Source organism: Polyodon spathula, chromosome 19, assembly GCF_017654505.1.
Source record: "Polyodon spathula isolate WHYD16114869_AA chromosome 19, ASM1765450v1, whole genome shotgun sequence".
In the NCBI taxonomy this organism is placed as follows: Eukaryota; Metazoa; Chordata; class Actinopteri; order Acipenseriformes; family Polyodontidae; genus Polyodon; species Polyodon spathula.
This window is the reverse complement of record NC_054552.1, coordinates 29,526,976-29,554,257: the sequence shown is the minus strand read 5'-3', so window position 1 is coordinate 29,554,257 and position 27,282 is coordinate 29,526,976. Positions and strand designations below refer to the sequence as shown.

Below are 27,282 nucleotides of genomic sequence, written 5' to 3'. Positions count from 1 at the left end.
TATTTGAAACATTTCCAAATCTTGTTAAGGCTCCCAGTTACATTATGAGAGATTCAATTAAAATGTATGGCTTGTGGTCTGTAAAGGGATGTTATCCCATAGACCTTTCTGCAATTTTCTTCTGACTCATATCTGTCAACATTGTAAATCAGGAAGAGTAAAACTTTATTAACTTTTTTTTTTTTTTTTTTTTTTTTGCATTTAGAAGAATCTACAAAGTAGTTATTATTGAAGAACGAAATACTTGCCAGTCTCTCTAACACTTCAGTACATTAAATCAAATATCAACACACGCAGCACAGCAGTGAGAGATGAAAGTGTTTTATAGTGTGCGAGTGTTCTCATCTACAATACCGGCTCTAAAAAACAAACACGCATGGCACACAGATCAAAAACATTCCCGTGTTGTAAAGTTTTAATATCCGAAAGAGATTTAAAAATGCCATATTACAATAAAAAATAAATGTTAACACTAGTGGACAAGAAACATCTCTCTTTAAATAGAACTGTACATTGTTTAAGCAAAAAACATAGTAACAAGACAAAAAAAAAGTAGTTGCATTCCTTCTATGATAAATTGATAACATTAGTCTTTCTAATAATAATAAAAATAGAAATACAGATATAATTAAGTAGAAAATAATTTGGGTTACACATCTTTGATTGTGAGGTGCAAGAAGGTTGTTAGAGTAAGGCAATAGTTGAGAGGACCAAACCACTCCTAACAGGATGGGTGTTAGCAATCTCCACCCCACAGATAAGATCAGACCAACAGTAGAAGGAGGGGGTTGCAATAACTTCTCAATTTACTGGTTACAAAAATCAGGTTATAAACAGTCACAAATATAGGAGTCATTGTTTAGCAATTGTACTCCCCTGCTCTAAATTCTGGGTGCTTGGTAAGGAGGTTTGTAAGCAGACAAGAGGGTGTCAACTTTAAACTGACTTTGAGCCCAAGCTTTTATTTTTATTTTAGAGCTGCAAAAATATACTCCTGAAAAGTAAACTCTTGTTTTGCAGACGTTTAGTAAAATCGAACCGATTTGTGCCAAAAACAAAACTATGGGGTTGGCCAGAAAAATAGGTAACTAGAAAAATGAAAGTGAATCAGTAACAATATTGACACAGTTTTAATACCACTTTGTAAAGTGGTGATATTTGAGGTAATTCCAGAACTTTTACCCATCTTGCACTTCAATTCACAATCTGTCTTTAACCAACCAGCTGCTTCTCCCAATCACTGGCCTGCTTTACATACAGCCAGTGTAACCCCAAAGGCACTGCTGAGATGAAGTGGCCTCGGAAGTAACTACCGAAATAACTTTCTTTAACCCTAATACAGTACCGCAAATCATTTTGCTCTATTACTTGACCTAAATCGTGAAGTATGTGACAGACGATTTATTGAATTATTACAATCACAACGGTACATTACAGAACTTACACATACTGTATTATGTATTTATTGTGTACTCTATGTAGAATTTATAAAGATCCACTTTCACATTCCTAGCTCTTTCTCCGAATTGTTAAACATGTTTGTCAAACGCCCTTTAGCTAGGTCCAGGCCTTCTATTGGTGGCAGCAATCTGCTGTAAATGGGTTTGTTTCTAAAAAAAAAAAAAAAAAAAAAAAAAAAAAAAAAACATAGACTCAGCAGCTCATAGCTCAGCTTAGCCCACTTGGGTTTTCCTTGCCTTGAGACTGCTTGTTTACTACTCCACAGCACCCCCTGGTGGGATTCTGAGCTAGGACCAGTTCTACTGCTAGTAAACCACACCGGGATTCAAAATATACAAAACTATTCATTAACAACTACAACAACAATAAACAAAAAGACTTTTGCAACATTATAAAGAAAAGATAGAGATTCTGTTTTAAATCTCCCCCAGAAACAATGCTACTCCCGCCCCTCTCCTGCAACTAGACTGTTTACTGAAAACCAACTCAAGATTATGACTGCATTGCTAATCATTAAAAAATTAAACAATCATGATAGTCAGTGCTCCCTTTATCACTGTGCAAGTGAGCTGTTAATGTTTTCAGTCTCAGATTCACTTCTTCAGGTACACATTGGATTCTTGTTCCACAGGTATTAGTCTTTCTCCCCCCACAATACAGTTAGTCAACACACAGAAACTGGAACCTTGCTTAAAAACATCTCTGCCTTAACTTAACAAAATATTTTGTATTTAAATTTAAAAATAAATTCACATGGATCAAAGTCTGATTACTCATTCCCTTAAAAGATATATATTTTTTGTTTGTTTTAATAACACAAAATTCCACTTAAATTAAAAGGTACATAAAAATAGCAATTAAAAGGGGGAAGTCATTTTGGCCATAATAACATGTTCAAAGCAATGTCCTTCCCTTTTTACTCCTCCTGGTGGCTGCATGTTGGAACTGTGAGAAATCAAGGAGCTGCATTTTCTTCAAAAGGAATGCGTTGCAAATGTCCCACCCAATCTTTATTAGCTGTTCAATCTCTGCAGTGCTTGGTGCTGCTACAAGCCATAGCACGTTGGGTGGGAAATGTCCATTTGACAAAAATACTTGCTTAGATGCACTTTCAGGGTTACTCCACCACAGATCTCCTCAGTTAAACTCTACATATATAAAATACAGTTTTCACAGGTGTGTCACTCTGACAGTGCTGGTGGTGTCAGATTACAAGAACAGATGCATTTAGCATCTATAGTGAAAGAAACTGGTTTACAAAGAACGTGTTTCTCCAAGCTCTTAAGACCCTCATTCTTTTTCCTTTCTTTAATTTCTTCTGTGTAAACCAATTGCCCTTTTCTTTTTACTGCATTAAAAAATATATATCTGCATCAAACGACTTTGTACAAAAAAAAAAGGCTAAATACATTTTTAAAATAAAAACACTGGATTTAAAAAAAAAAAAAACTCTCCCTTGTGTTTAATTCAGACAGATTTTCAGGTTATCGTGTAGTTACTGGCTCCTCAAACTCCATTTTTTTTTTATATATATATATATATATATATATATATATATTTTTTAATTTACATTAACTGTACAGGTTGGGCACAGGCATGCCTGGGAAGGGTTTGGTCAGGTTTTAATCCTGCACATGGCAGACAGGTTTCCGGGGTACATGGTTACTATAGTGATGGTAAGATGCAGGGTATTTTAAAGATTTTAAAAGGCTAACATCTGTAAACTGTGCTCTGGTGTTCCAGAACAGGACCAAGGGCCACACAAACTTTGCTGTCGACATAGAAGATGGCTAACCCTTCCACACTGCAGGTTGTTTGTGTTTTAGAACAGACACAGGCTACTGATATCACACTGTCTCTGCAGATATTGGGAAAGGAAAAGAATAGAAACCTAAAAAAAGTGTCTGGATGATAGTCGGGTCTGCTGTGGCGGTTCATGGTCCGAAGCCCCCATTCCTTGTGTGCGATGCGTGTGTGTGGGGGGTGGTATCCACATTACAAAACATTGTCTTCCCCTACTCCATCTCCCTAGAGTCTGTCACTGCGGAAGCTGTCCTCCACAGAGGGGTCAGACAGGACCATGTCGGGGTCACTCAGCATGTTCAGTCCGTCCAGGCTGAGGGGCTCGATTCGGAGCTCGTCGCCCAGGAACCCTCCCTCCGAGTCAAAGCACTCCGGCACCCCTGCCAGCGCGCTGCTGATGTCCTTGGACAGGCTCGGGTTCGACTCGTCTGGGAAGAAGAAATCACCTATTCAATACAGTCACATGTCACAGGCAGAGGCAATATACTTCCACTACAAAGAGCAGTAGATTTCCCCCTAGAACAGTATTTACCTAGTGAACAAAACACCTCAAGCTTGTTTCTTTGGTTAAAGCGAGGAGAGGGTCACCATCCAAGTCCTGATCAGGCCAAGCCCTACTGAGCTTCAAAGATGTGACCAGATCACAATCCAAAGTGTATGGTTGCACGTTACAGGACGGAGGGACTGCCCAGCACTAGTGGGATACCATCCCCTGTTGCTTACCTGTTAGAATGATGTTGGGGATGCCTCCCCCGCAGTTTGAGAAGAACATGTTCTGCCGCAACTGCAGTGACTCCTGCAGGTTCCCGTGGCTTCCACCAAACCCCATCAGCGACGCCTGGGAGTAGCAGAGGTTGGAACCCGGGTCAAAGCAGCTTCCCCCCGGCAGTGAACTCATGGAGTTCTCCAACATGTTGAACTGGTCGAGCTGCTGGAGAACACAGCACGGTTAGAAAAGGCTTGTATTCAAAACTGAAAAACCAGAGCAGCATATTCAGGAATCTTCATTTCTAACAGCCAAGCTTTTCTCACAGCTGAACAAAACGAAACAGAGTGTCAGAACAGTTAGTGCATAGTGAATGTCACTCTCATACCTGGTAAGACAGGGACTTGGACTGTCTGCCCGAGAGCTGGGTGTCCATGAAGGGATCATAGAAGAAGGCTCCCAATGAGTTGTGCTGCCGAGAAAGAAACGGGAGAGATGAGAACGTAGGATGATTTTTCTCTTCATTATTCTTTCAATAGATGTACAATCCATAAGATAACAGCATTACAACACGAATTTAGCATTAACACCGATTACAAATAATAACGATTCCATTAGTATCTGCTGCCAGGTACTCACATTGGCAGAGTTCAGATCCATATGAAGGTTGTGGAGGGGAGACATTGGCTGCTGCTGCTGCTGTTGCTGCTGCTGCTGCTGTTGTTGTTGTTGTTGTTGTTGTTGCTGTTGTTGTTGTTGCTGCTGCTGCTGCTGCTGCCCTGTGGAATGCTGGGAGCTCTGCTGTACTGGCTGGTGGGACTGCTGCTGCTGCTGCTGCTGCTGCTGCTGCTGCAAAGACTGCTGGTAGAGGTGGTAGGGAGGGGGTGGCTCCATTGGCAGACTGCTGGTGTCCAAGGAAACACCCTGAAAACAAGCAAACTGAAAGTCGGTAATTACGGCACACTGTTTATCATTCTCATCATCATCACAACAATGCAAATGTCATGTTAAGTCAAGGTAAATATGTCCAAGGGTAATAGTTATTAACACTAAATGTTACGATCTTTATAACGTCAACAGGGTTGGCACTTGAGTGAGCGATTCTGAGAACCCAACAGCTTTTAAATGGATTTTCCTGTTGCATGAAGAGAAGTCACTGCCTCGAAAGCGAAACTGAAAATTTCCCAAAATGGAAATCAAAGCACTTTCACCAGTGTCTTACTGGGAGTCAACGTAAAAGCATGTGTGTGTGCCGGTGGTGCTTACCTGTGTAATGGGGGACAGTGACGGGGACATGGTAGGGGAGAGCTGCTTGCCGAGGCCTCTGCGCTGCTCGGCTCCGGGGGACAGGGTCAGGGGGCTGACGGGGGTGTGGCGCCGGCGTGGCGTGTTGCCAAGGGCCCCCTGCTGTGGGTTGGACAGAGAGGACAGTCGCAGAGACGAGTGGATGGAGGGGTTGCTGAGCGATGAGTGCAGCTGAGAGTTGTTGAGGGTAGCCTGGATGGACGGGTTACTCAGGGAGGAGGAGAGACCTGTGGGAACGAGAGATGTTACTATCAAGAACTGCTCCGATCAACACCACTATAAATAGAGGTTAATTAAAGCTGGGACTGACAAGTCCAGTTGGCAAGCGAACTAGATCATGACTTAACCTGTTTGGTTGTTTTTGGTATGCAGGTCTTAAACTGAAAGAATATCTCCTATAAATCTCAGATAGCAAAGTAACTAAGTGGCAGCTAGCAGGCAACTGCACCTTGCGAGTTCCCGATGCCCAGATGCATCATGGCGGCGGGCAGGTTGCCGGTGCTGCTCCCCCCACTCAGGTTGGGGTACCCTCCATCTTCAGGGTCCAGGGGGGTGGGCAGGGGAGAGGGGAAGTGCAGGTTGGTCAGGTCTGGTAGCGATCCGCCTGTGTTCAACGTCCCCTGGAAATGGGAGAGCCCAGCATTCTGTTCCGGGGATGGGAAAATACTGGCAGAGGAAACGTTAAAAATGTTTTTAGATCAGGTTGTTGTCTTTTTAAAGAAGTGCAACCACATGTGCAAACACACACATAAACAATGAAGACATGTACCAACGCCAGTGCCAATAAGCGATAAAATAGCCACAGTAACACAAATAAACAAACAGTCTGCCTTACACTCTTTGACAGACAACACAATACTTTTGCAGATGGAGTAAAATATACAAATGAGGTGCAACTCACTTGATTCCAGGCACTTCACATGATTTGGGGCGTGAGGACAGAGACTGCACCTGCATCAGGGAAAAGAATGAAAGAACTTCAGCATTTTGTTGTGTTCTTCTTCTAAAAAAAGACATATCAGTGTCCCATGTTTCCTTAAGGCACACATTTTTGGGGGTTTGTACTTTTCCTGTGAAATACACAACCTTCTCTCACCCTTCCTTTTGCCCTGCAATGTCTTAGCCACAATCTATTCCACAGGCTGCTGAAACAGGCAGACATGCATTTCCTCAATGATATAGTGACCCCTGCTGGGATCTTAAGTAGCTTATCCACAGTTGGAGATATAAATACATAAAGACACGCTTTAAGTCATTATGCCAAATTCCTTCAACAGTTCTGACATCCTGTTGTGTAACTAACCTTACCCATCTCACATCATTAGCTGTTTAAGAGGCTGAGTTGTATTACCCGAGTGTGCAATGTTATTCTATCAAGACTTGACATGCCCTTTTCTCCACTCACCTTCTTTGCCTCCCACAGCTGTTTGGGGAGGGGCTTGCTGACACCCATCAGGCTCTCCTCGTTTGGCAAGGCTGGGAATGAGAACACTGGATAAGACAAACAAGAGTTACTTTCCATTGCAGCATTACAAGGAAATACAGTACTGTGCATGCAAAGCACAAAGCGACCAGCAGCATGGACAGTCTAAACACATCACTGACACAAAACAGTAGAGCTAACTGAGAAAAAAAAAAAAAAATCAAGATAACAGCAACAGGTACAGTGTACCAACAGGAATTTCAGGATATGCAAATACACCAGCAGAACACTACAGCAGCTGATTGGGATGGGCTGCTTCCTCAGAGCACAGCAGTCCCCTGGTAAGCACCTGACCAGCAGGTGTTTAAAGGATGTTTTGCACTTTGTTATGTTCCCTTGGCAACAGGAAACCTGTTTGAGTTGCGATGCACGCTGGGGTTTTTCTCACCAAGGAGGTAAAATGGAAATGAATAATTCTACCTAATTAAGAAGTAGATGTACAGTGTTGGGTGACCCTTTCCAAAACAAACATTGACAAGGGAAAAACCAACAGGTGTCAAACAGGAAATATTGAAATGATGGTGCTAAAAGATGAACGTACTATTCATTCCAAAAACGTGGAATAGCAGATATGCATGAGGGCACTTGTATAATGACAAGTGGTGAAATCATACACAGTGCTACAGTAACTTCTGTGCAAGGACTGTAAGTATTTCATTCAGTCTTAAAAAGGAAGTAATAGTGTAAAACAAAAAGGAATCAAAGAAACAAATCAAAGAAAAGGGCCCCCGGGGAAGCCTGGCCTCCTTACAGGAAAGCCTCCCTTTAATACTGGGAGAGCGTGGCACAGCATCATAGTGAATTAACCCACTGCGACACCTAGCAGAGACGCGTGCTTAATATAGAGATCTAACCCAAGACAGCAAAGAAAAGGGGGAGTTACTGTGGGCATGTCGACACACAGGCAAGCCAAAAGGATGGAGGGAGAACACAATCAGACAAGGAGGATGACAAACAAATTGTAATAAGAAAACACGTCGCTAAATACGATTTAATGTTTAAAGTTATGAAAAACACAGATGGCTGTTATTAGACACATAGAAAGTCTGTCACTGATGACAGGCATATGTGTCTTGCACGTTTAGACTTACTGATGCAATCAAAGGCTGATCTGGAAACGCCTGCTGCAGGCAAATTCAAGTCTGGCTGCATTTCACAGAGGTCACCCCTCCTTCTGGATAATACAAAATCCTTACTCTTGTTCAGTAACCACACAGCAGTAAGTTCACTTACCATCTCCCATCCCGTCAATCTCAGCTTCATTAACGCTGACTGTGGAAAAATGACAGGTAACTTTAAATGTAGTCAGTAAAACTCACACGCTAGACCAGCTGCACTCATCCCTAGCTCCCTCACATGCACTGCACTGGCACTGTATCATCAAGGGTTGTTCAATTCAATCCGAATATGCAGAAGCTTTAGCAATTTAGAAATAGCAATTGGTCTCTAAACTTTGCTTTGTCAAGTCTCTTTTTTGGCTTTATGTGAAAGTCGACTCTGTGGATGTACTTAAACCGGACTCTGCAGCTTTAAATCTCTTTTGCCTTTCCTCTGAATGAGGCATCAGGAACGAATACAAATAAAACACAGAAACCAGAGCCCCAGGGGACTAGGAAATAAGAAGAGCATTGTTTTATACAAGAGTTACATATATAAAAGGGACATTTTCTGTTCTTTAGTTTTAATCACCACATCTAATTGCAGCTGTTAGACAATGTATCCTTAAAGAATCTGGTGAAGAATTGTATGCCTTAAAACAGTGACACCCAATTCAAGAGGGATTGTCGTGAATAACTGGCTAACATATGTAATTATTAATAAAGGTGGGCATGCCGCGGGGCCTCTCACAAGGACTTTGTCCTAAGATAGATAAGGGGCCGACAAGCAGCAAGAATGTCTGTGTGTGTGTCTGAGAGACAAGGTTTTCTTTTACTCCAGACAATCCTTTAATTTCTTTAGCTGTCACCCTCCACATACATGTGTGTTAAAGGGAGGATGTTTTGCAAATCCCGTAATTGACAATTACAAGTGCCCTATTATATAAGCAACTATTTATTTATTTTTACACAGAAATCAGACAATCCCAAGTCAATTTTTCTTTGCTGTGATCACCCAGAAACTGAGTTCGTGACCTTATTTGTGCCCAGATGGCTACGTTCATGCCCTTTATCGTGGCAATGCCTCTCCTATCGCAAGCCATTCCTCAGGTCACAGCTAATTATCCCGATGCCAAAAACCTACAAGCGTCAGTCAGCCTGGTCTCTCAGGACACTCTCCAAAACGAGATCTGAGACTGGAGAATTTATTTTAATAAACCAAAATAGATAAAAAGTAAAAGGCAAGAAATTCTCTTTCTTCCCGAAATAAATAAATGAACAAATAAATCTCCCCTCCAAGCTCCCTGTGTGCAGACCTTCTCCTCTGATCTTGAAATAGATACAGATTGACAACATCATCTCTTTGAAAGTGAGGATGAAAAAGGAAGGCTGCGATTGGCTCACCGTTGCGTTGAGGGGGCGCTCTTGACATCTGCTGGTTCATACCCACAAAGGGGTCCTGGGGATTGGGGTTCAAGGCGCTCGTGTGCAGAGCAGAGTCGGAATTTGTCCTGTTCGAGGGAGGGGGGTGGGGGGAGTATGGAGTTAGAAACCACAGAGACACTGAAGGTCAAGCTGCACACTGCTCATTTACACTGCTGTCGCTGTGAACAGATATTCACACCAGGGTGATTCTTTCCCTGTGTAGACTTAAAGACACATTCATTCATTCATTCATTCTTTTTACCAGGTGGTGGTCCCCTTGCTGGTGGTTTGGCAAATTGATACAGTAAGCCTGTTTACTGGCCAGTTAGAAGTTGGAAGAATAAAGAGCGTTAGTAATTAGAAAATACCATTTGGCCAACATTAACAAAAAGTACAGTTATAATGACAAACTTCACTACTCGGAATCTAAAAGATACATTTCTGTTGGATATGAAATAAATTAAATTTATACATTTAATATATGTACGATGGTACACAATATTTTGATTTACAAGCGACTACATAAGAGTTGTCAAAAAATAAGTAAGACCCAGTTTGTGCAACAGATTCATTGATTATGCAAACGGAAGACAAGACACATATTCTGCAATACATAAAGCTGCATCCCTCTGCTGAGAGTCAGTTTCAGACCACTGATCAGACATACTTTGAAATAGGGGACAGAATGAAGGAGATTGGTTGGAAGGTGCTTCCAAATACCAAATTGCACAAATTACGGATGTTTCAAAAGAAACATCACAATGATGACTATGAGGCACAAACTTCACTGAACTAAAGGAGGAATGGTCACGTCTCCATCCTGAACTATTTAAACACTTTGCAGACTGTGTTGTGGGCCGTGTTTCTGGTTTTTGTGTCCAGCCCGGGTATGCACACCTTTCCGTTTGCAGAACCTTGGTTGAAATATTGTTTTGTTTTATTCCTAAGAGAATGAGAGTGAGATTTAGATAAAGACGAACAGGAGGAGAAGAAAGCAAAGAAGAAAATGAATCTAGGGCTGATTCCTCTGTGAGAGAGAGATCAGGATTCACCTGTTGAGCTGGGATAATAATCTAAATCCAGGCCGTTTCTCTTCGCTCCAGGGTGGCTGCTCCCTTTAGAGATGGAAACATTACAGTTTACAATCCTGAATCACACCCTGCTTCACGCTCATGTGGTTAGTAGGAGTGTGGGAGAGGGCGTCAATGTGCAAAGGAGCAGCAAGGAAGAGATAGACGGCAGGCTGCTGTTTAGTGAGTAAGCGATGAACAAGATTGAAGGTCTAAGAGGAAGGAAACCAGAAGCTTAAAAATGCAGAAATAAGAGGATTTTTATGTTGTATCTATTGGTGTCACCATTTACTTTGCAAGATATCTTTCTATGCTGACTGAACAGAAAGACTGCAAACAAAACACACAGGACTAGATAATTCCATAACAGCACCCTAAAATACATCTAGGAGGCGTGTTGTCAGTTTATTAGAAATAGAGTGTTACTAACACAACAGAGTAAAGAAAAAAAGGTTTCTTTATCCCCTCCTGCTCGCTCATACTCATGAACAAGACAGCATATTGTAAAATACAGGACTAGGTCATGTAACAATTTACAAACTGCCTGCCTAACTGAACAGGAACAATCGTAATTGTCTTCTTTTATTAGTACACAAATGTTCCTTTCTTCACTAGAAAATATCCCATCAGCTCAATAGCATATTTTACATCAAGCTTGCTGTCCTTTCATCTACTTGCTGGGGGCGATGTCCTGCTGAAAGCAGAGAGGATTGACAATGCATGTGCAAGCTTTGAGACCCGAATCACATGCTGCAGCCCACAAATATCTAGAATTCAACAGATACATTCTGCCATTGATTTATTGTGGAATCTGTTGTGGTTTAAAGTTTAACTCCCATCTTCCTCACAGCTCCTTTTAATGAGCGACTATCTTTACCGTCAAATAACAGTACTACCTTTACTTAGGAATATAACAAGGGGAGGATTATGAAGCAGCAATCTTCAGGGTAAGCCTTGCATTACAAGGTTGCTTTATTTTACATTTACTAAAGCCTTAACTCACTTGCCACATAGATGGGCAAGTAAAACTCTCATTTGAAATGTATCTGAACATCACAGCCTTTAAGAAACAAGGCTGTATATAAAATGAGGATTTACAAAAAATGATTCAGCAGCATTAGAAATTGAATATTTTATGACAAGAGTGTTCCAAGTTATGGATGCACGACCTGCATATAAAATGGTGTACACAATTGTGTTTAACAATGATGCAGGTTGATAAATGAAGATGGAGAGCCGGCAAGCCTCCAAATAGACTTAACTTGATTAAAAGCATACAGGAAACCTCTGTTTCTCCAGTTCATCTCTGGAACATTTATCAGTGTGTTTATCCACATGTTCATGTTGTACTGATCACTCATTAACGCACTACAGAACCAGTCAGCAGGCGGTACAGTCTCTCTACTATGGCCCCAGGCCACAAGCCTGGTGTTGTGAACATTGGAAACAAAAATTGGATCTTAAGGGTTAATGCCTCACTAGTCCAGCAGAGGGGGTTAGCTGGGAAAAGGTGAGTTTGTGTGCAGGGAGAGCGTGAGACTTGAAAGGCGGTGACCCCTACTGCTGACCCTGGGCCAGCTAGACTCTTGAAGAACTCCGCAGGGACAGACATCTCTACCCAAACGCAGCAATACCCAATATCTCTGCTCCGCAAAAACCCACAGGGAGCACTGCACTGCTTCAACACAGATCTGCAAACAATCTCCCAAGACCATAGCAGCACTGCCCAGAAACAGACTGTTCCACATCTGTACCACTCTGCTGGGACATACAACACTGCACAAACAAAAACAGAGACTCGCATCTCCCGGTTAAGAACTCCCAGGCAAATCAAACTGTCTCTACACTACTGCCTTCACGCTGTACTTGTTATTTGCTGTATTTATTGATTGGTATCAGAAGAGCCTCCCCTCACATACTAAGCGGATATACTAACTTGTCTGGTTGTTTGTGATGTGGCACTTGGAACCAATCAACCCATTGGCACTGTGTCCTGGAAGGCAGGGAAGGACCCTGTGTTTGTTAAGCCTCGGTATCTGAGAGGGAGACATGTTCAGATTTTGGCATGCCTACATCTGTGCGAGACACTCTGTTTAGAACTGTACGTTATTTATGTTTCTGTCCTGTACTGCCCTTTATCGTGTGGAAAACAGGTTCCATTAGCAGTAATCACTTTTATAAAAATGCTGTTAAACTAAACTGAAAGTGCACTAATGGTACAAAACTACAGCAAGGCTTGGCCATTTACAGGTTCTGTAGTAAAATATTTAAGGTGATCTTAAGCAGCATTTGGCAGCTCAATACAGCCTGTAGCAATTCTGTACATTTTCTCAGCATTTGTTTTTGATACAAGACAGTAAAATTGAGCTGCTACTTGAGGAATGCCTGTTGGGGTATATTCAATAAATAATGTCTAAACCCGTTTCAAACAGGCAGAGCACTGCTTCTTGGCAGCCTGTGCATGGTTGAAAAGCTAACTGGCTGGTCTCCAAGCCAGCCTGCAGTAATGTGCTGCAGATGTTGTGTGTGTGCTGTAAACGTTCTCTGCAGAGCTCGCCTCATCAAATTTCAAGCAGCATCTGTCTCATAATCGGCCCAGACAGACACACCAAATCGTTAGCAGGCACAGCACTAACAAGCCAGGTATGGGAGGATGCCACAGATTACCTACTGGTCACCTAGCTTCATCACACACTCTGTCCTGCCTGGCTCAGTAAAGTAGACTATCGAGCGAACAGCATACATTTGTTGCAATTTTACACACAAAACAGGACACTTCCAGGTTAGGATGCCAGTTATCAGGTATTTATTTCCCATAATTATCTTAAACACTCCCTGTCTCTAGAAAACCAGCCAGACAGAGAACCAGAGAAGTTCCCAAAGGGAAAAAATAATATGTGCCATTTTGAAAGCTGTTGTGGTTAGTATTGCACTGTATGTGTGTTCTGGAGTTCAAACCTAAATAAAAAGGCAGGTTAGAACTAGAAAGAATATGATGCTGGTTAGTACATGGAGAACCTGCAGGGTTGTCAGACAGCACTTCAAACATACAACATTTCAGAAGGAAAAAAGGAAATAATTTGAACTGCTAAGTATTAATTTTAAATACACAATTCAATAAGCTTTTAAATAAATCATGTTTATTTTTTTTTTTAAATTCTTTCTATACTATAAGATTTAGAGATTTAAAAAAATAAATAATTAAAACATTTGAATAGCAAAACATCCTAACCAAGACTTTTTGGATATTTAAAAGATGAGGTCTACATTCTATTGCAACCCCCAACAATATAATGTCTGTAATTCTCCCCCAGACTGATGCACATGTCTTCACCATATTGTGACTTTAGTAAATGCATCAGTGCCTGAACACACTGACAGACATGCAAACCGGTTTCTCATATGCATTCAGTTATTCAGTAATTATATATATATCTAAAACACACACCCACACTATGTAAACAACACCAGTGTGGTTTGTAAGGGTTAGCCTGTAAGGTTTCTTGTAAACGTGTTTATGTGGGACTTTATCTTTAGGTTATAACTGAAAGCAACAAAAGCCAGTGCTCACCTTCTCCAGCTGTTATCCGGGGGCGGAGACAGATACACAGATCCATACGGAGAGCTCTCGACGTTCCCAAGTTAAGGAATACCATTCCCAACACAGTTCAACCTTGACACATCTTATCAATGCATAAATCCAACAAGATAAAAATGACATTACATGCAAACGTGGTGTAGAAATTCTCACACAAAAGGAAGGTGCTTTGTTATGAAGAAACACTAGAGCACTCACACGGAAGGTAAGGTCACAAGTCAGGTTGACCTTCACGGTTTCATATAACAAATAATAAAAAAAGAAATCCCAGATTATATAAAATTCAAACCCAGTCCCAGCATGACCAAACAGAACAATAACGCTGCCTTGATCAAAGGTCAGTGAAACAATGGTAGCATTATTGAACACTTGCAACTGTCAACACTCAGTTCCTTGCATTGTCAAACAGTGCAATTTTGGAGAGAAAAAAAAATACCATTCCTGGCAGTTATACAGTCAAACATCTGTCCGTGTTGGAGCTTGGGACACACAATACTTTTTCATATCAGTGCTTTACAAGGAGTATCACCACTTAGATCCTTAAGCATCTTGATTACATGCATCACAAGGAAACACACAAGCCTGGTACACATTTTTCAGGTATTCTTACTGTCAAGCCTGAAGAGATGTTTTAAAGGAAAGAGCTTTCTTCAGTTTCAAATGAGCCTTGAGTTGTTAATGCCATGGGCAGATAGCCAACAACTCATTTGAGACCATCAAGCCACAAAGACAGGAGTACTACGCTAATGGGGGCTTATACTGTAGAAAAATCCACACTCACCCTAATACCATCAAATAAATAACTACAGGACAAGAGCATTCAAGCCTGGAGGAAGTTACTCAGTCTCCAGGATCTGGACCTCTTGCACTTGTTTTGGCAGATGCTTTAACACATTTGTGGAAAACAAGACTTTAAACAGAAAGCAGTGCGCAATACACAATTAAATGATTACAAAAAATAAACACAATTTTATGAAAGTAGAACATTTCCGAGAAAGCAAAAGATAGCCGTCTATACCGAAAACAAAGTTCAGCCTCTATGATCCATTTTAGTGTGTCACTAGCAATTGACCTCAGTTTGAACTCTTACATAAGTTTGTGCCGTTCCAGGTTTTACAGAAAGCAATGTTTGCACCAAGACTATTGAGTTAAGTCTAAGCCATGTACTTGTATGCATTTTATTTTCTAGTTTAATTTGAAAAAAGAAAAAAACTGCATTTCAAATACATTGGCTGTTTAAAGGGTTAGTGATTCACCCGATAATAAAGACCATGCTTTCTTAATTCAACACCAAATGAAGTCTTAAATATTTTTGCTTATGGTTTCCTCCTTTCAACCACAAACAAACAAACAAACTAATATAGATACGAAAATACATACGTGTAGCTTGGTTTTGAAAGAGTCAATGAAAAGACTGTGGGTATAGAATGACTCAAAATACTAAATACTCAGCCTTGGCCTGCCCTCACTCCCTCTATCTCTCTCCTCTTGAAGGTGAAACCGGACCTGAACAGTACAGTTTACCTCCTCCTCACAGCACCTAATACTCTTGAGTTCAAACAATAAACAATAAACCAGCTAGCGGACAGGTACCTCCCAAATGTATTCATTCTCTCGCTCAAAGGACAGACAAATACAAAGACACACAATCAGGGGCTCAGAAGTGCACTTGTCTTTTCAATCAAAGCAGGGCCCTTTTGTGTGCCATAGTTAAAACAACACCTAGATGCAGGGGTGTGCACTTTCATTTTGGTCTTTCAGGGAGGGCCTTCCTTCCACGATATGTATATCCCCTGCCATTTATACACACCACCTACAACCCACAAGTGTGCACAAAAATCTACTGTTCAACTAAAAGCACACACACATATACATATATATATATATATAAGAAAAGCATATACATCGATACAAACATGCTCCCACAGTTCTGCTTAATTGCCCTGTATATGCTGTGCTGAGGGAATAAACATTACCCATGACATTACACTATACTATGTAGCTGCTATTTTTTTTTTAAAAAGGCTGATGTCCTCGCTTGAGAAGACACAGACCTTGCCTGCAGGCCTCCTAGTAAACCAACATTAATCTCTCCTGTTGGCTAAGTGAAGCTCTTGGATAGCTCTGGGTCTCAAAGAAAAAAACTCAAGTTATCAATTAACAGCACAGGTGCAGAGCAGGCCCACTGGATCCCTAAACAGTACAGCATCACCACACTTCATGCAGTACTATTCTGATGGAGCAGATGCTGACTGCTAGACTAGGGGTGCTCAGTACAAAGCGACAGAGATCCCAGCCCTGCCTATTCAGGCTTCTTAATTGCAAATATCCTCCCTCTCCCTCTCTCAGGGATGTTACAAAAACAGAGCCAAACATAAATAACCTGACACTCATAATGTAAGCAATGGCTGCTCCTCAGAGTCAGCTGAGCATCACCGGGTCAGTAAAGGATATCTGGCGGCCGAGCTTGTCTGCGAGTCGCCTGTGTGGAGAGTTGAGTCGGCTGCGATCCCTACTGACACGCTCTACCAGCCCGTGGTGCCGAGTGCCGCGCATGCTGTCCAGTCCCGGTGTAAACGAACCCTGAATGGGAAAAGGATAGGAACTGGATATTCGACAGCCATACTGATCCACGTTACAAAACGCTACTTAGCTGAAAATGGTACATTTGCACACGAATTTGGGTCGGTATAGTACAGTACATATTGTATCCTTTCTTCTGAGGAGCTATCAATAACTTTATCACATGGATCACTATCTCCGAAGGAACACATGGCTGAATTTTACTTTTGGAGATGAGATAAATTAAACTCTGGTGATCAGTCTCCATGGATCGTCAGATATTTGCGTGACCAGAGAGACTAGAAAATCAACCCCTGCGATGGTTGAAGCAGACTTTTTTACACACAAACAATAAGGTTTCCTTTGAGTAAGGGAAAAATGTAAAATGGATCATCCTTCGGGAAGAGCATGCTACCTATTTTCAACACCCTAATGATCCATGGAAATAGAAGAATTGTGCCTAAGGCTAGAATGGGTCATGCAGTCTTTCGATTCAAGTTGAGGTTAAAGTTAGAAAATGCCAATACGTGCACAGCTGATACAGTAAAATCAAACACTGTGTTACAACAGTTTTACAAACAGCTACATGTAGACCAGAATAGATGTCTTTTTTTTATTTTTAATCCCCAAAAAAAGACAATTTAATGCTACAAACCATCAAAGCAACTGTATGTCAGAGAACAGAGTGGGAGTTTCAGAACTGTCTTGCTGCTCACCTGAAAGTCTGTACTAGTGTTGCCGATCTGATTGACATTTGGCAGAGAGCCGCCATAGTATTGCGCCCGGGTCTGTGTTAGCTGCAGCTGCTGAACCTTCTGGAACTGCACCTGCCAAGAAAAAAACACAGCAGTCAACCCTTGCACTGAGACAGGGGCAGGCAGGGGAAAGGACAAGGGCTGAGGAGCCAGGAACGCCTTCAACTAAGAAATGGATTTTGAAATTCCTTCTGTTGGTCGTTTTGTTCGTACGTTTGCTAACAGGCGAATAGTCTGGAGAGGTTGTGCGTAGTGGAACAAAAATGGCTTCTAGCTATGAGATTAGTTTGACTCTGGGTAATGGACATGTTTTTTTTTTTTTTTAATTTATATGGACCCAGAGGAAGCTCAACAAAAAATATTTATACTGCAATTAATATTGATAAAATGTAAATGTAAATGTAAATGTAAATAATAATAATAATAATAATAATAATAATAATATTATTATTATTATTAAAAAATATGTACAATAAAAAATGTTTGCAGAGAACAGAAGTGTTCCACTAACGTTCTCTTAACTGAACGCACCCCAGAAGGCAGCAAAGCCCCTTGGTCTGAGGTAGGGACTGGGATGCAGAATGGCCTTGTGGTTCGAGAAGAAGGATTCAAAGGCATTCTGTTATGGTAGTTAGTCTAGTAAATGGAAGAAAGCGTCTATTCGCCAGGCATCAAAGAACCTCATCTGTGTTTTTGAAACAATAATGCATGCTCAAATGTGCCACACCAACGATGAATGAGCAATTTCAAGAACTGCAGATTTATAAAACCCTTTATATACAGACTCCCAGGCCAAACCTGTTAACTAAGCCAAGTTGAGTATTTTGCTCCCCTGCCTTACAGTGTAGCTTTTCTCTGCTAGCATGAGGTAAACAACCTAAATCTTCATTACAATCAGGAATAGGCAAATTCAGATGGTCGTTCTTACACAAGCTAATCAAAGGGCAGAATTTGAATCTCAAAGCCCCACCTCATCCTCTGCCAACAATAGGATAATGCTGCACTCCATTTCTACCGTAGAGCCACACCTTACTCTCTGATCTACAGCTTCCACATTGCTGTCCAGTACTTCAGCTAATTTCACACCATACCCCAGTCCGTTAATCGCTGAGCACAAAAAACACACACACACAATACCAGTTGCTGTACTGTTTGTAGGTTTCACTGCAGAACCACTGCAGTTTTAAATATACCTCTAATATATACCTCTTAGCCAACTGTGATGAGACTTGCTAAGGACTATCTTTGCATAAGCTGAGAATATCATAGTCTGGGGCTGTGGAGTAATTGCCTGTCAACTACTATGTAGACACAGGTCAAGAGGATCTACTTTCTCGTGTTACTCACGGCTCTAATGTTGGATTTACAGCAGTGACCCAGGAATAATGTCACGGATATGCTTGTTACTCTTAGTTTCACCCTTTTGCACAGAGTTCAGCACTGTGTCACGGGCAACCAAAACTCCTGTTCCTGAATCTAGTTAGCACAGCATGGTTATTTTTAGCATAAGGTTTTTGTTTTTTTCTGTTTTTTGCTCCCATATTAAACAGAGCACTCAAGAGCCAGCCCTGGTACTTACAAGCATTGTTTTTGAGTGTTTTAAGTACTGTGTGAATGGGGTCATGTTTTCTGTTGTTGCTAGGTGACCACTGCAAGACAGTGGAATCAGTGCATTTGTATATCATTTTATATACACACATACATATATACAGTACATCAAATACTGCATACCTGCAATAAGAATGATTCAATACACTTTTTAGAAATGCTCTCTCCAATTAAGTCAGCTGAGGCTGAAAGTGTATAAAATGCCTACAAAAGCACAGCTGCTGTGTAAAAATATATCCAAACATGGCACTATACTTCATAGTGTGCATGGTGCTGACTCTTTCACAGTGTACATATGCTAACTGTACTTCATAGTGTACATGGTGCAGACTGTACTTCATAGTGTACACAGTGCTGACTCTTTCAGTGTACATACCCTAACTGTACTTCATAGTGTACATGGTGCAGACTGTACTTCATAGTGTACACGGTGCTGACTGTACTTCATAGTGTACATGCTGCAGACTATTTCACAGTGTACATGGTGCTGACTGTACTTCATAGTGTACATGGTGCTGACTGTACTTCATAGTGTACATGGTGAAGACTGTACATGAAAATTACCATTCTAAATATAATAAATGTAGCCAACATTAACGCATTGATTAATGGCATCCCACGCTGTCCAATAGAAATCCAGAGCGGGCCAGATTTAATTCTTAGCTCCAGGACACTTGTCTGCAATGTACAGTAATAAGAAAAAAACTGCATTAGCTGCCACTAACAGATGGCCACTCTGAGTGTTTTTGTTGACAGAAAATATGACCATATGAAATTGTACAAAAATAAAGTAACACTGCAACTAATTACTGGAAACTGAAACAACATTCCCCCCTTCCTTCAAGGATCTTCAAGAATCTACAGCTCAACTCTCTCAATATGAACTGCTGATGGATGTTATAAAAGTCACTGCTTATCCTCCCCACTGTCTGTTAGCTGTCTGTTAGGAGTCCTGCCCTTGACAGGGTACAGCACAAGAAAACCACAATGATACCAACTAGGCCTCAAGGACTTCTGTGCTTTCATAATGGATCACCCCCAGTAACATGCACACCATTGTCACACAATGCCTTCTCTATCAGATCTGATAATGCTTTATAGAGGACACCTTTCAAATATCTTTATATAAGATTCTTCCGGGAGGTCAGAGTTTCTCCACTAGTACTGCTAAACTGTGGAACTCGTTGTCACCAGTTATGAGGCTCGCATTCTCTTGAGAAATGTAAAGCACTGCTAAAAACACATTTGTTTGTCCCAGCTTTTAGCAATAGGATTTCATTTCATTATTTTATTTATTTTTTAAATGTAAATCATTTGTAATCATGTTTTTATTTTAGTTATGACGTTGTACTTTGTATTTTTTTGTATTTTTCCTATAAAGTGCTTTGGGATGGCATTGCCATGAAAGGCACTATATAAAAATACATTGATTGACTGATTGTTTGATTGAAATATTGTAACCTGGCCAAAACAATAGAAAATACATTCCAACAATGTAGAATTGTTGCACTATTCAGATTATTTAATAATGTTGTTTGTCAGAATTAACCAAAAGTTGCTATTTGATGTGTTATTTTATTCTGAATACAGCAAAAATGACGGTACTCTGTAGTGTACTGCACAGCTAATGTGGTACTGTAGCTTTAATTACAAAACTGACGCGCACTGGGACGTTGCTGCTCACTGCTTGTGTTTCAGTGAATTTTCTGCATCACGATGGGGTCATTCGCAAGACAACTCCACCCCAAACACAAACATTTCTAAAATTTTTAATTAACCGCAACCCGATAAGGTCAACCCAATCTAGATGGGAGCAAATTTAAGGTTGGAGTCCTAACATTATATAATTTAGAGTGCCCGCTAATAGTTTCCCCTCAACACAGCATCACAGCACACTGCTCAGGAGAACTGAAGGTTCAGTGCGGGTCCTCCGATCCCATGACCAAACCAGTTTCTTCTTCTACACCCAGGAACTCGAGAGCCAATGGAACGCTTCCTCTGGTATTTCTAGCAAAGTTTGTTAACTTCACACAGCCAGGACGTGAACCTGCGCACCTCTGACTGTAGGACTCTCCCTCCGGCCGTGCTTTTGCCAGGTGAGCCACTCGGGAACCCCTCCAATAAGGCTGCTTTAACATGATCCCCAGCCCACAAAAATCAAACAATGACCTCCTCAACCTTATGATCCTGAGATTCAGCGCAATGGTGGGTTGCTTTGAGTCAACATAATTTCAGACTGAATGTTTGGAGCAACCTGAGTTTCTTCACCTGGAGACCAGACCTCATCCTTTGTCTCAGCTCATGTCTTTTCAAGTGGGGTAGGGGCAGCTCAAACATGTCTATTAAAAAGCTCCCAATCTGACTTGCCACACTATGAAGAAAGGTTAAGGATGGGTGTAATAGTCTCTCTGGAACAATAGGATTTATTTAATAAACTCAAGCGATAGAAAAAACAACAACAGTGGTCTATCTACTTAGAAGTAGGCACTGATTTCATTCTTTAAGAGACCTTGGGGCAGGTTTATCAAGGTTTGTATGACATAGAGCAATCACAAAACAAATAAATACATGTATAAATGATAAAGATCTGGAACAAACTGTACACACCGACAAGGGGTCTAGATACTGTGAGAAAGTCATGAGGTGTAAATAGGAAGAGCCTTTATTTAAACAAAGTTAATCTTAAAGCTAGAAAATAAATTCCATTGAAAGCACGGAACATCAGAGAAGATAAGTTTATTTTGAAAGGGAGAACCGTGTTGCAGCCAGCTAGTGCAAAACAGACAAGTTTTTATGCCAATAATAATAATAATAATAATAATAATAAATTAAAACTAAACACCTAATCTGCCGTTGATGATCTACTAAAGACATTTTTTAATTTACAGTATTAGGAAGAATTCAGCACAGATTTTCAGATTTACCGGCCTTGAACAGAAATGACGTGGACTAGCATAAAACAGCTAGATAAAAAAAAGTCACCTGCACGTTAAAACTGCGTAAACAGAGTTTTGGCTTTGTTAGAGCACAAGCTTTGCCCTCTCCGTTATAAAACGTTTCCATTGTCCCCCAGCATGGTTTTATGGGGCACAGTGGTGTTAGATGTTCATACTGAGATCCTGTCTAGTCTTAACCATAAAGATCCCACTAGGGACAGGACATCCTTGAAAACAGGATCTTCACATACCTAGCCAGGTGCAGACATATCTTCAAATAAATAACCACAGTCTTAAGAGAAAGCTTCTCGTTGACTAAAGCAGCTTTGGTCCCATCCACACCTCCCACTATAGTAGCGCATGAATCTTAGAAGTATTTTGAGCAGATCAATCACTAGACTGACACAGCTTAAAGTGACATACTGTACTACTTGTGCACTATGCCAACTCTGGCATATGTGTGGGTATGGGGTGGGCGATACAATACTGGTATTTACTAATTCAAGCCAATAACAATACAGTAAAAGAAAACTCAAACAAACAACTTTGTTTCCAAGTCCAGGACACATAGTGCAAACATTGTACTGTCTAGCAGTAAAGCACTCCTCTAGAGAAACACAGAGCCGCAGTGTGGCACCCGACTACAGCACTAAATCATAGCCAGATCCAATAAATCACAATGCATATCATGTTATAGAGCACTGGACAAAATATGGCACAATGCATATCCGGGAGCAGCGCTTTTACAGTACAACCAGCAGTGCTGGGTCAATTCCTTTAACAAATCCAATCCCATTTTCAATTACTTTGTAAAACTAATTCCCAGTTGCAATACCAATTCCAAGTCCTTCAAAGAAATGTCTTTAAAAGGAATAGACCCCAACCCTGACCTCCACTAATTCAGTCAGAATAGAACACCTACACTCCAAAAACATTTAAAAAATGAACACATTAGAACAACATGACATCCATCTAGCTGGTCATTTACCTGTAAGAGAACAATACAGCCAACAACATCAGGACCACAACAAAGCAAGCAAAACATTCTAATACAGATACTGGCACCCCAATCCAACAATAATAACAACATAATTAACATATTAAAGTATCCATCTCTCTCTGCTCCACAGAAAAAGATTTGCTGACACAAAGTGCCACTCCCCTGAAAACAAAAACCCACTTAATATAAAACTTCTCTCAATGAACTCTGTGCACCTCTGGAAATCAGATCCCTCCTAATCTTCAGCGGCTGCATTGGTTTAACTGCTGATCATGAAAATGGTATGTCTCCTTATCAGCAGCATTACAGCTGTATACAAATTTTAAAATGTAACAATTCTGGTGCATTCTGTTGACAAATCATGCCGAAAGCAAGCGTGCAGAGTAATGCAGTAACATGGATGGCAACTTAACGTTGCTGATGTTTATTGAATAAGCAAATTGCTCTATATATCTATATCTCCACTTATATATCTATATAAATAATTTCTTTATGGGCTCATTCATTTCTTACCAACAGCCTTCTAGGTTTTCATTTATAAACAGAATAAAAATGACGGGTCAGCCAATGAGTAAACTCGTGCATTTTAAGACTTGTTAAGTGAACACTACACAAAGCACTACAGTCTCAAACCTCATACATACTAGGAGTCATTAGGGCTTTCTGTGTGTTTTTGTGTGCGTTTAAACTGTACTACACTACTGCCAGAGAGAACCTGTATATTATGTAAACCATTTTAGGGTCAGATTACAAGACTCATAACACATACTTTACATCTTGCTCACTCAAACAAGCCCTACCTTCCACTCAGAGTATGGAGTCCTACTCGTATACACATCCATACCACTCACTGGTTCTCTCGAAGTGGACACGGCTGACGTTCTTAGTCAGTCTGTTTGCGTTTTCAAACAACAAAAATAACTTTTGACACATCTGAGTCGCTGATAAGCCAACACGGATAAACTGAACACGGTTAAATCTTTGTTATTAAATCAATTTGCTTACCCTGGAGAGAGTGATATCTGTCATAAGCTGCTCGAAGGCCCGAGTCTCCTCAGCCTGTTTCTGGTTGTGCAGCGCAATCTTTTCGCTGAATTTCCGGGGGTTGGTGCCACCTGAACCCGGAGATCCTGCCATGACGCAGGCCGCAAAGTTAAACTAGTTAAATACGAAATATTTTATGAAAATAGAAATGTACTTATAGAAACAGCATATATGAAAATATATTAACTATTTCAATGCAAGTTGCTCAGTCCCATATTCTCTGCAACATGAATAGACAAGATGTCTAATTGTTTTTTGTTTTCTTGTTTGTAAACAGTGTCCATATACATTTATTAAATGTACATTTTCTTTTGTTGTAAGATTTAAAATATCCAGGAGTCCAAATCCCTCCACATTAGTGATGTTAACGAACATAAAAATGATTAGATTTTTTGGAAGCCAGCTTTTTCTTTTTTCTTTTTTTTTTTTGTAATTAAAAATAAAAGAAACTTTTGACAATTATAACCCACCCAATATAGCAAAATAAATTTGATTTAATTTGTTTTAATTCTGAAACTTTCCAGCAATGAGGACTGCCATGTTGTAACGGTAGAATAATAAAAAAAACAAAAAGTATTTTTGTCTAGAAGTCTATAAAATAAAATTTAAAAGTTTGAAGAGTCTTAAAGCATGATTCGTCGTCGGTTAATAAACGAACAAAAATAAAAAGTATATATTTTTGTCAGTAGCTTGTCATTGGTCTTCCCATTTCTTTCCTAAACAACTTCAAGGATCTTAAAATATATTATTTATTTATTTATTTATTTATTTATTTTAATCCAGAAATCCACAATAACAAAACAGCGAATGCAGCAGTTATAAAATTCTCTTCATTGTGATTGTACGGACTCCGTATTACAAAATCACAGACGACAGTTGCAAATGCAGGGAAATATACACGATTTGCTAAAATACTCCATAAGTTTAAAAACTGTTTTTCAAAGTTTGTTCCAAAGAACGAAATTAATATATGCGTATATATTGAAACAGCGACTCCAATTTCAAAAAGTGTCCGATGATATTCAACAACAACAAAACATAGAAATTCCGTCTGTCTCTCTGTTGGGAAAACACGGCGTGTAAAATTCAGAACAGCGGATGATCTTGTCTGGAAACAAATCCAATGCAGCCCTGATTGAAAAAAAAAAACAATTTCTTTATGTTTTACAATAACTGCATGCTGTTCGCCGTCCTGTCAGATCGGTAGGGGGTGTGTAGACTCGCTTCAGCAGCTCCTTCAACTCCTTCATTACTTCTTGTTATCTCGTAATCACCGTTTTCAGGCTTTGACCCTGCTCTCCTCGTCTCTTTATTTTTCTAAAAACCTTTACACCCCCCGCCAAAGTGATCCTGAGAACACAACACGAAAAACACCAGGCAGTTTTCAACTGCGAAGCGACGTGCTCCCCTTTGATGACCACAAGACGGAGACAGTGAGCTCTTAAAGGAGACGGATCGTGTTTAATCCACAGGTGGAGGACAGTACTCAAAAACCATGTGTTCGCGTGGCCCCCTAAATTTATAAAATTCGACTCTCCTTGCCCCACATTCTGCAGTCTATGGTGCCAGTGCCAGATTACAAACAAGTATAACAAAATGCAAGCATACTAAGAACTGAAACAATTAAAATAGACCAGAAACAACATTCTAAAGAAACTCTCTTTTGGCCCTGTGGTTCTTACTGCACTGTAGTTGAAGGTGGCTGATTTGGCAGCAGCCACAATAATTGTCCTAAGGGTTAAATAGGTCCGCTGCAGTTGATTTTGCACGACAGCAAAGCATACACAGTTGGCGTTGTTACTTTAATCACACAAGGCTGAGTTTGGTACTGCACATTAACCTCGCAATCAAACGATGAGCTATGGCATCTAATTTAAAACAACTTGAAGTTCAAAAAGTCCATCATAAAAAAAAATTATTTAAAAAAGCCATAATACACAACAACTTAATATTGCAACATTACTCATTACACTGCACATATCTGGCAATCAATAATACCACTTCTTCTATTTTAAATAAACGCACTATTGCTGTATATAAACAGATGCTATCAATCAATCTGGATTTCTAAAGCAATGTTGCTTTTCACTATGTGTGTGTGTCTGTTTTTACCCAATAACCTAAAATTCACATCAGAGTTGATAGAAGAATAGCATTGGTAAAGTAATACAACAGTTAGGTACTGTTTGTGCATTGTTATATTGTTTTGTATAATGACCACAAAATCCAATTAAATATAACATGTGGTGATGGTAATCAAGTAAACACCAGTCAACATCTGTGAACAAATATAACTGATGAATGTCTTCCAAAATGTGTAAAAAAACACTTTTTTTTAGCAGTCACAGTTAGGGCTGGTGTATTCTGAGACAGAACTGAAGCAGTATCAGTTTCTATGGAAACAGGTTAGCTGGCAGCTGCATGCTCCATGATGACATCAGCACAGGAGCCACAGCTTACAGAGCGGTCAAGACTAAATGTCAGAAACACACAAACAGGGGCTGGAAAATATTACAAAGGCCTGCCATAACACTGCCAGTAAAAGATAGGGTTCATGGCACTGATTTATGGGAGGGGTGTCCAATCACGGTCCTGGAGGGCCATTCCACCCCAGGATTAATAGGTCAAATCAAACAATGAACTACTTCAGGGTCTGGACAGAGGTTTACTTTGTTCAATTAAACCAATTGTGACAGGATTGGACCAGGAGTGGAAGGGCCACTTTGTCCCCCCTCCCCCCAGATTTATAGTAACCAATCTCTGATGCGTTTCCTTTGTTCAGGAGGGATCCGTGACACAGTATTACCAGCTCTTCATTCCTGCAGTGGGACAGGAATCCTGCACTAGAGTCTGTTCCCCTCCATTGCCTGTTAGGCTGAAACGTCATTCAGTTGTAGAGCAGAGGCCTCTAACCTTGGTCGTTTCATCTGAGCTCTCAGTTACTTCATTGAACCAATTATTGGCGTAATTAATCCAGATTAACATGTGTTCCAGATCTTTAGCTACTGATGACGTAAAGGCACCTATAAATCCTGCAGGACTGGGGCCCTCCAGGAACAGGGGTGGCGAGCCCTGATATAGAGGCTTGCACACAAAGGAACTGCCCACCGAGAGTTTACTATCCACCCTGTCAAACAAGCACATTGTGACTGAACCTGAATGGGAGCAGGGGTGTGCAGCATTTTACACATTAGAGTACAATTCAGCAATGTCACGTAAATAAAGAGTCGTGGGGTTATGCCTGCCCACTTACCTCTGAAACATGTGTTTCTAATATGTTGCCCAACTCCTGTGCTGTATGTCAAACAGTGGGTTTTTTCCTAGTCTCTTGTGTATGAAATATTCATTTGCACTCATGAATCACTGAATAATTCATATTAAAAGAGAATTACATAACAGTATTGCATCCATAATAAGGAACTTAGAGCG

At 40.4% G+C, this 27,282-nt stretch overlaps 1 protein-coding gene across 7 annotated transcripts; it reads right to left on the bottom strand.

Moving 5' to 3' along the window:
* Positions 1–2,993: 2,993 nt before the first annotated feature.
* On the bottom strand, positions 2,994–25,249 carry LOC121294690 (CREB-regulated transcription coactivator 3-like). Of its 7 annotated transcripts, none has more exons than XM_041218677.1 (15): positions 23,815–25,249; positions 17,227–17,337; positions 16,403–16,531; positions 13,922–13,983; positions 10,333–10,395; positions 9,260–9,366; positions 7,992–8,030; positions 6,681–6,766; positions 6,177–6,226; positions 5,724–5,941; positions 5,237–5,502; positions 4,610–4,909; positions 4,359–4,442; positions 3,988–4,195; positions 2,994–3,692 (listed from the first exon to the last, which is right to left on the bottom strand). In XM_041218677.1, the coding sequence occupies exons 1-15, from the start codon at positions 23,944–23,946 to the stop codon at positions 3,490–3,492; spliced, it is 2,058 nt and encodes a 685-aa protein (XP_041074611.1). In that variant the 5' UTR covers positions 23,947–25,249; the 3' UTR covers positions 2,994–3,489. The 7 variants fall into 7 exon arrangements, with proteins under 7 accessions (XP_041074611.1, XP_041074612.1, XP_041074614.1 ...); XM_041218678.1 differs by having other exon boundaries at positions 3,988–4,192; XM_041218680.1 differs by having other exon boundaries at positions 4,610–4,894; positions 23,815–25,248.
* Between the last annotated feature and the right edge of the window lie 2,033 nt (positions 25,250–27,282).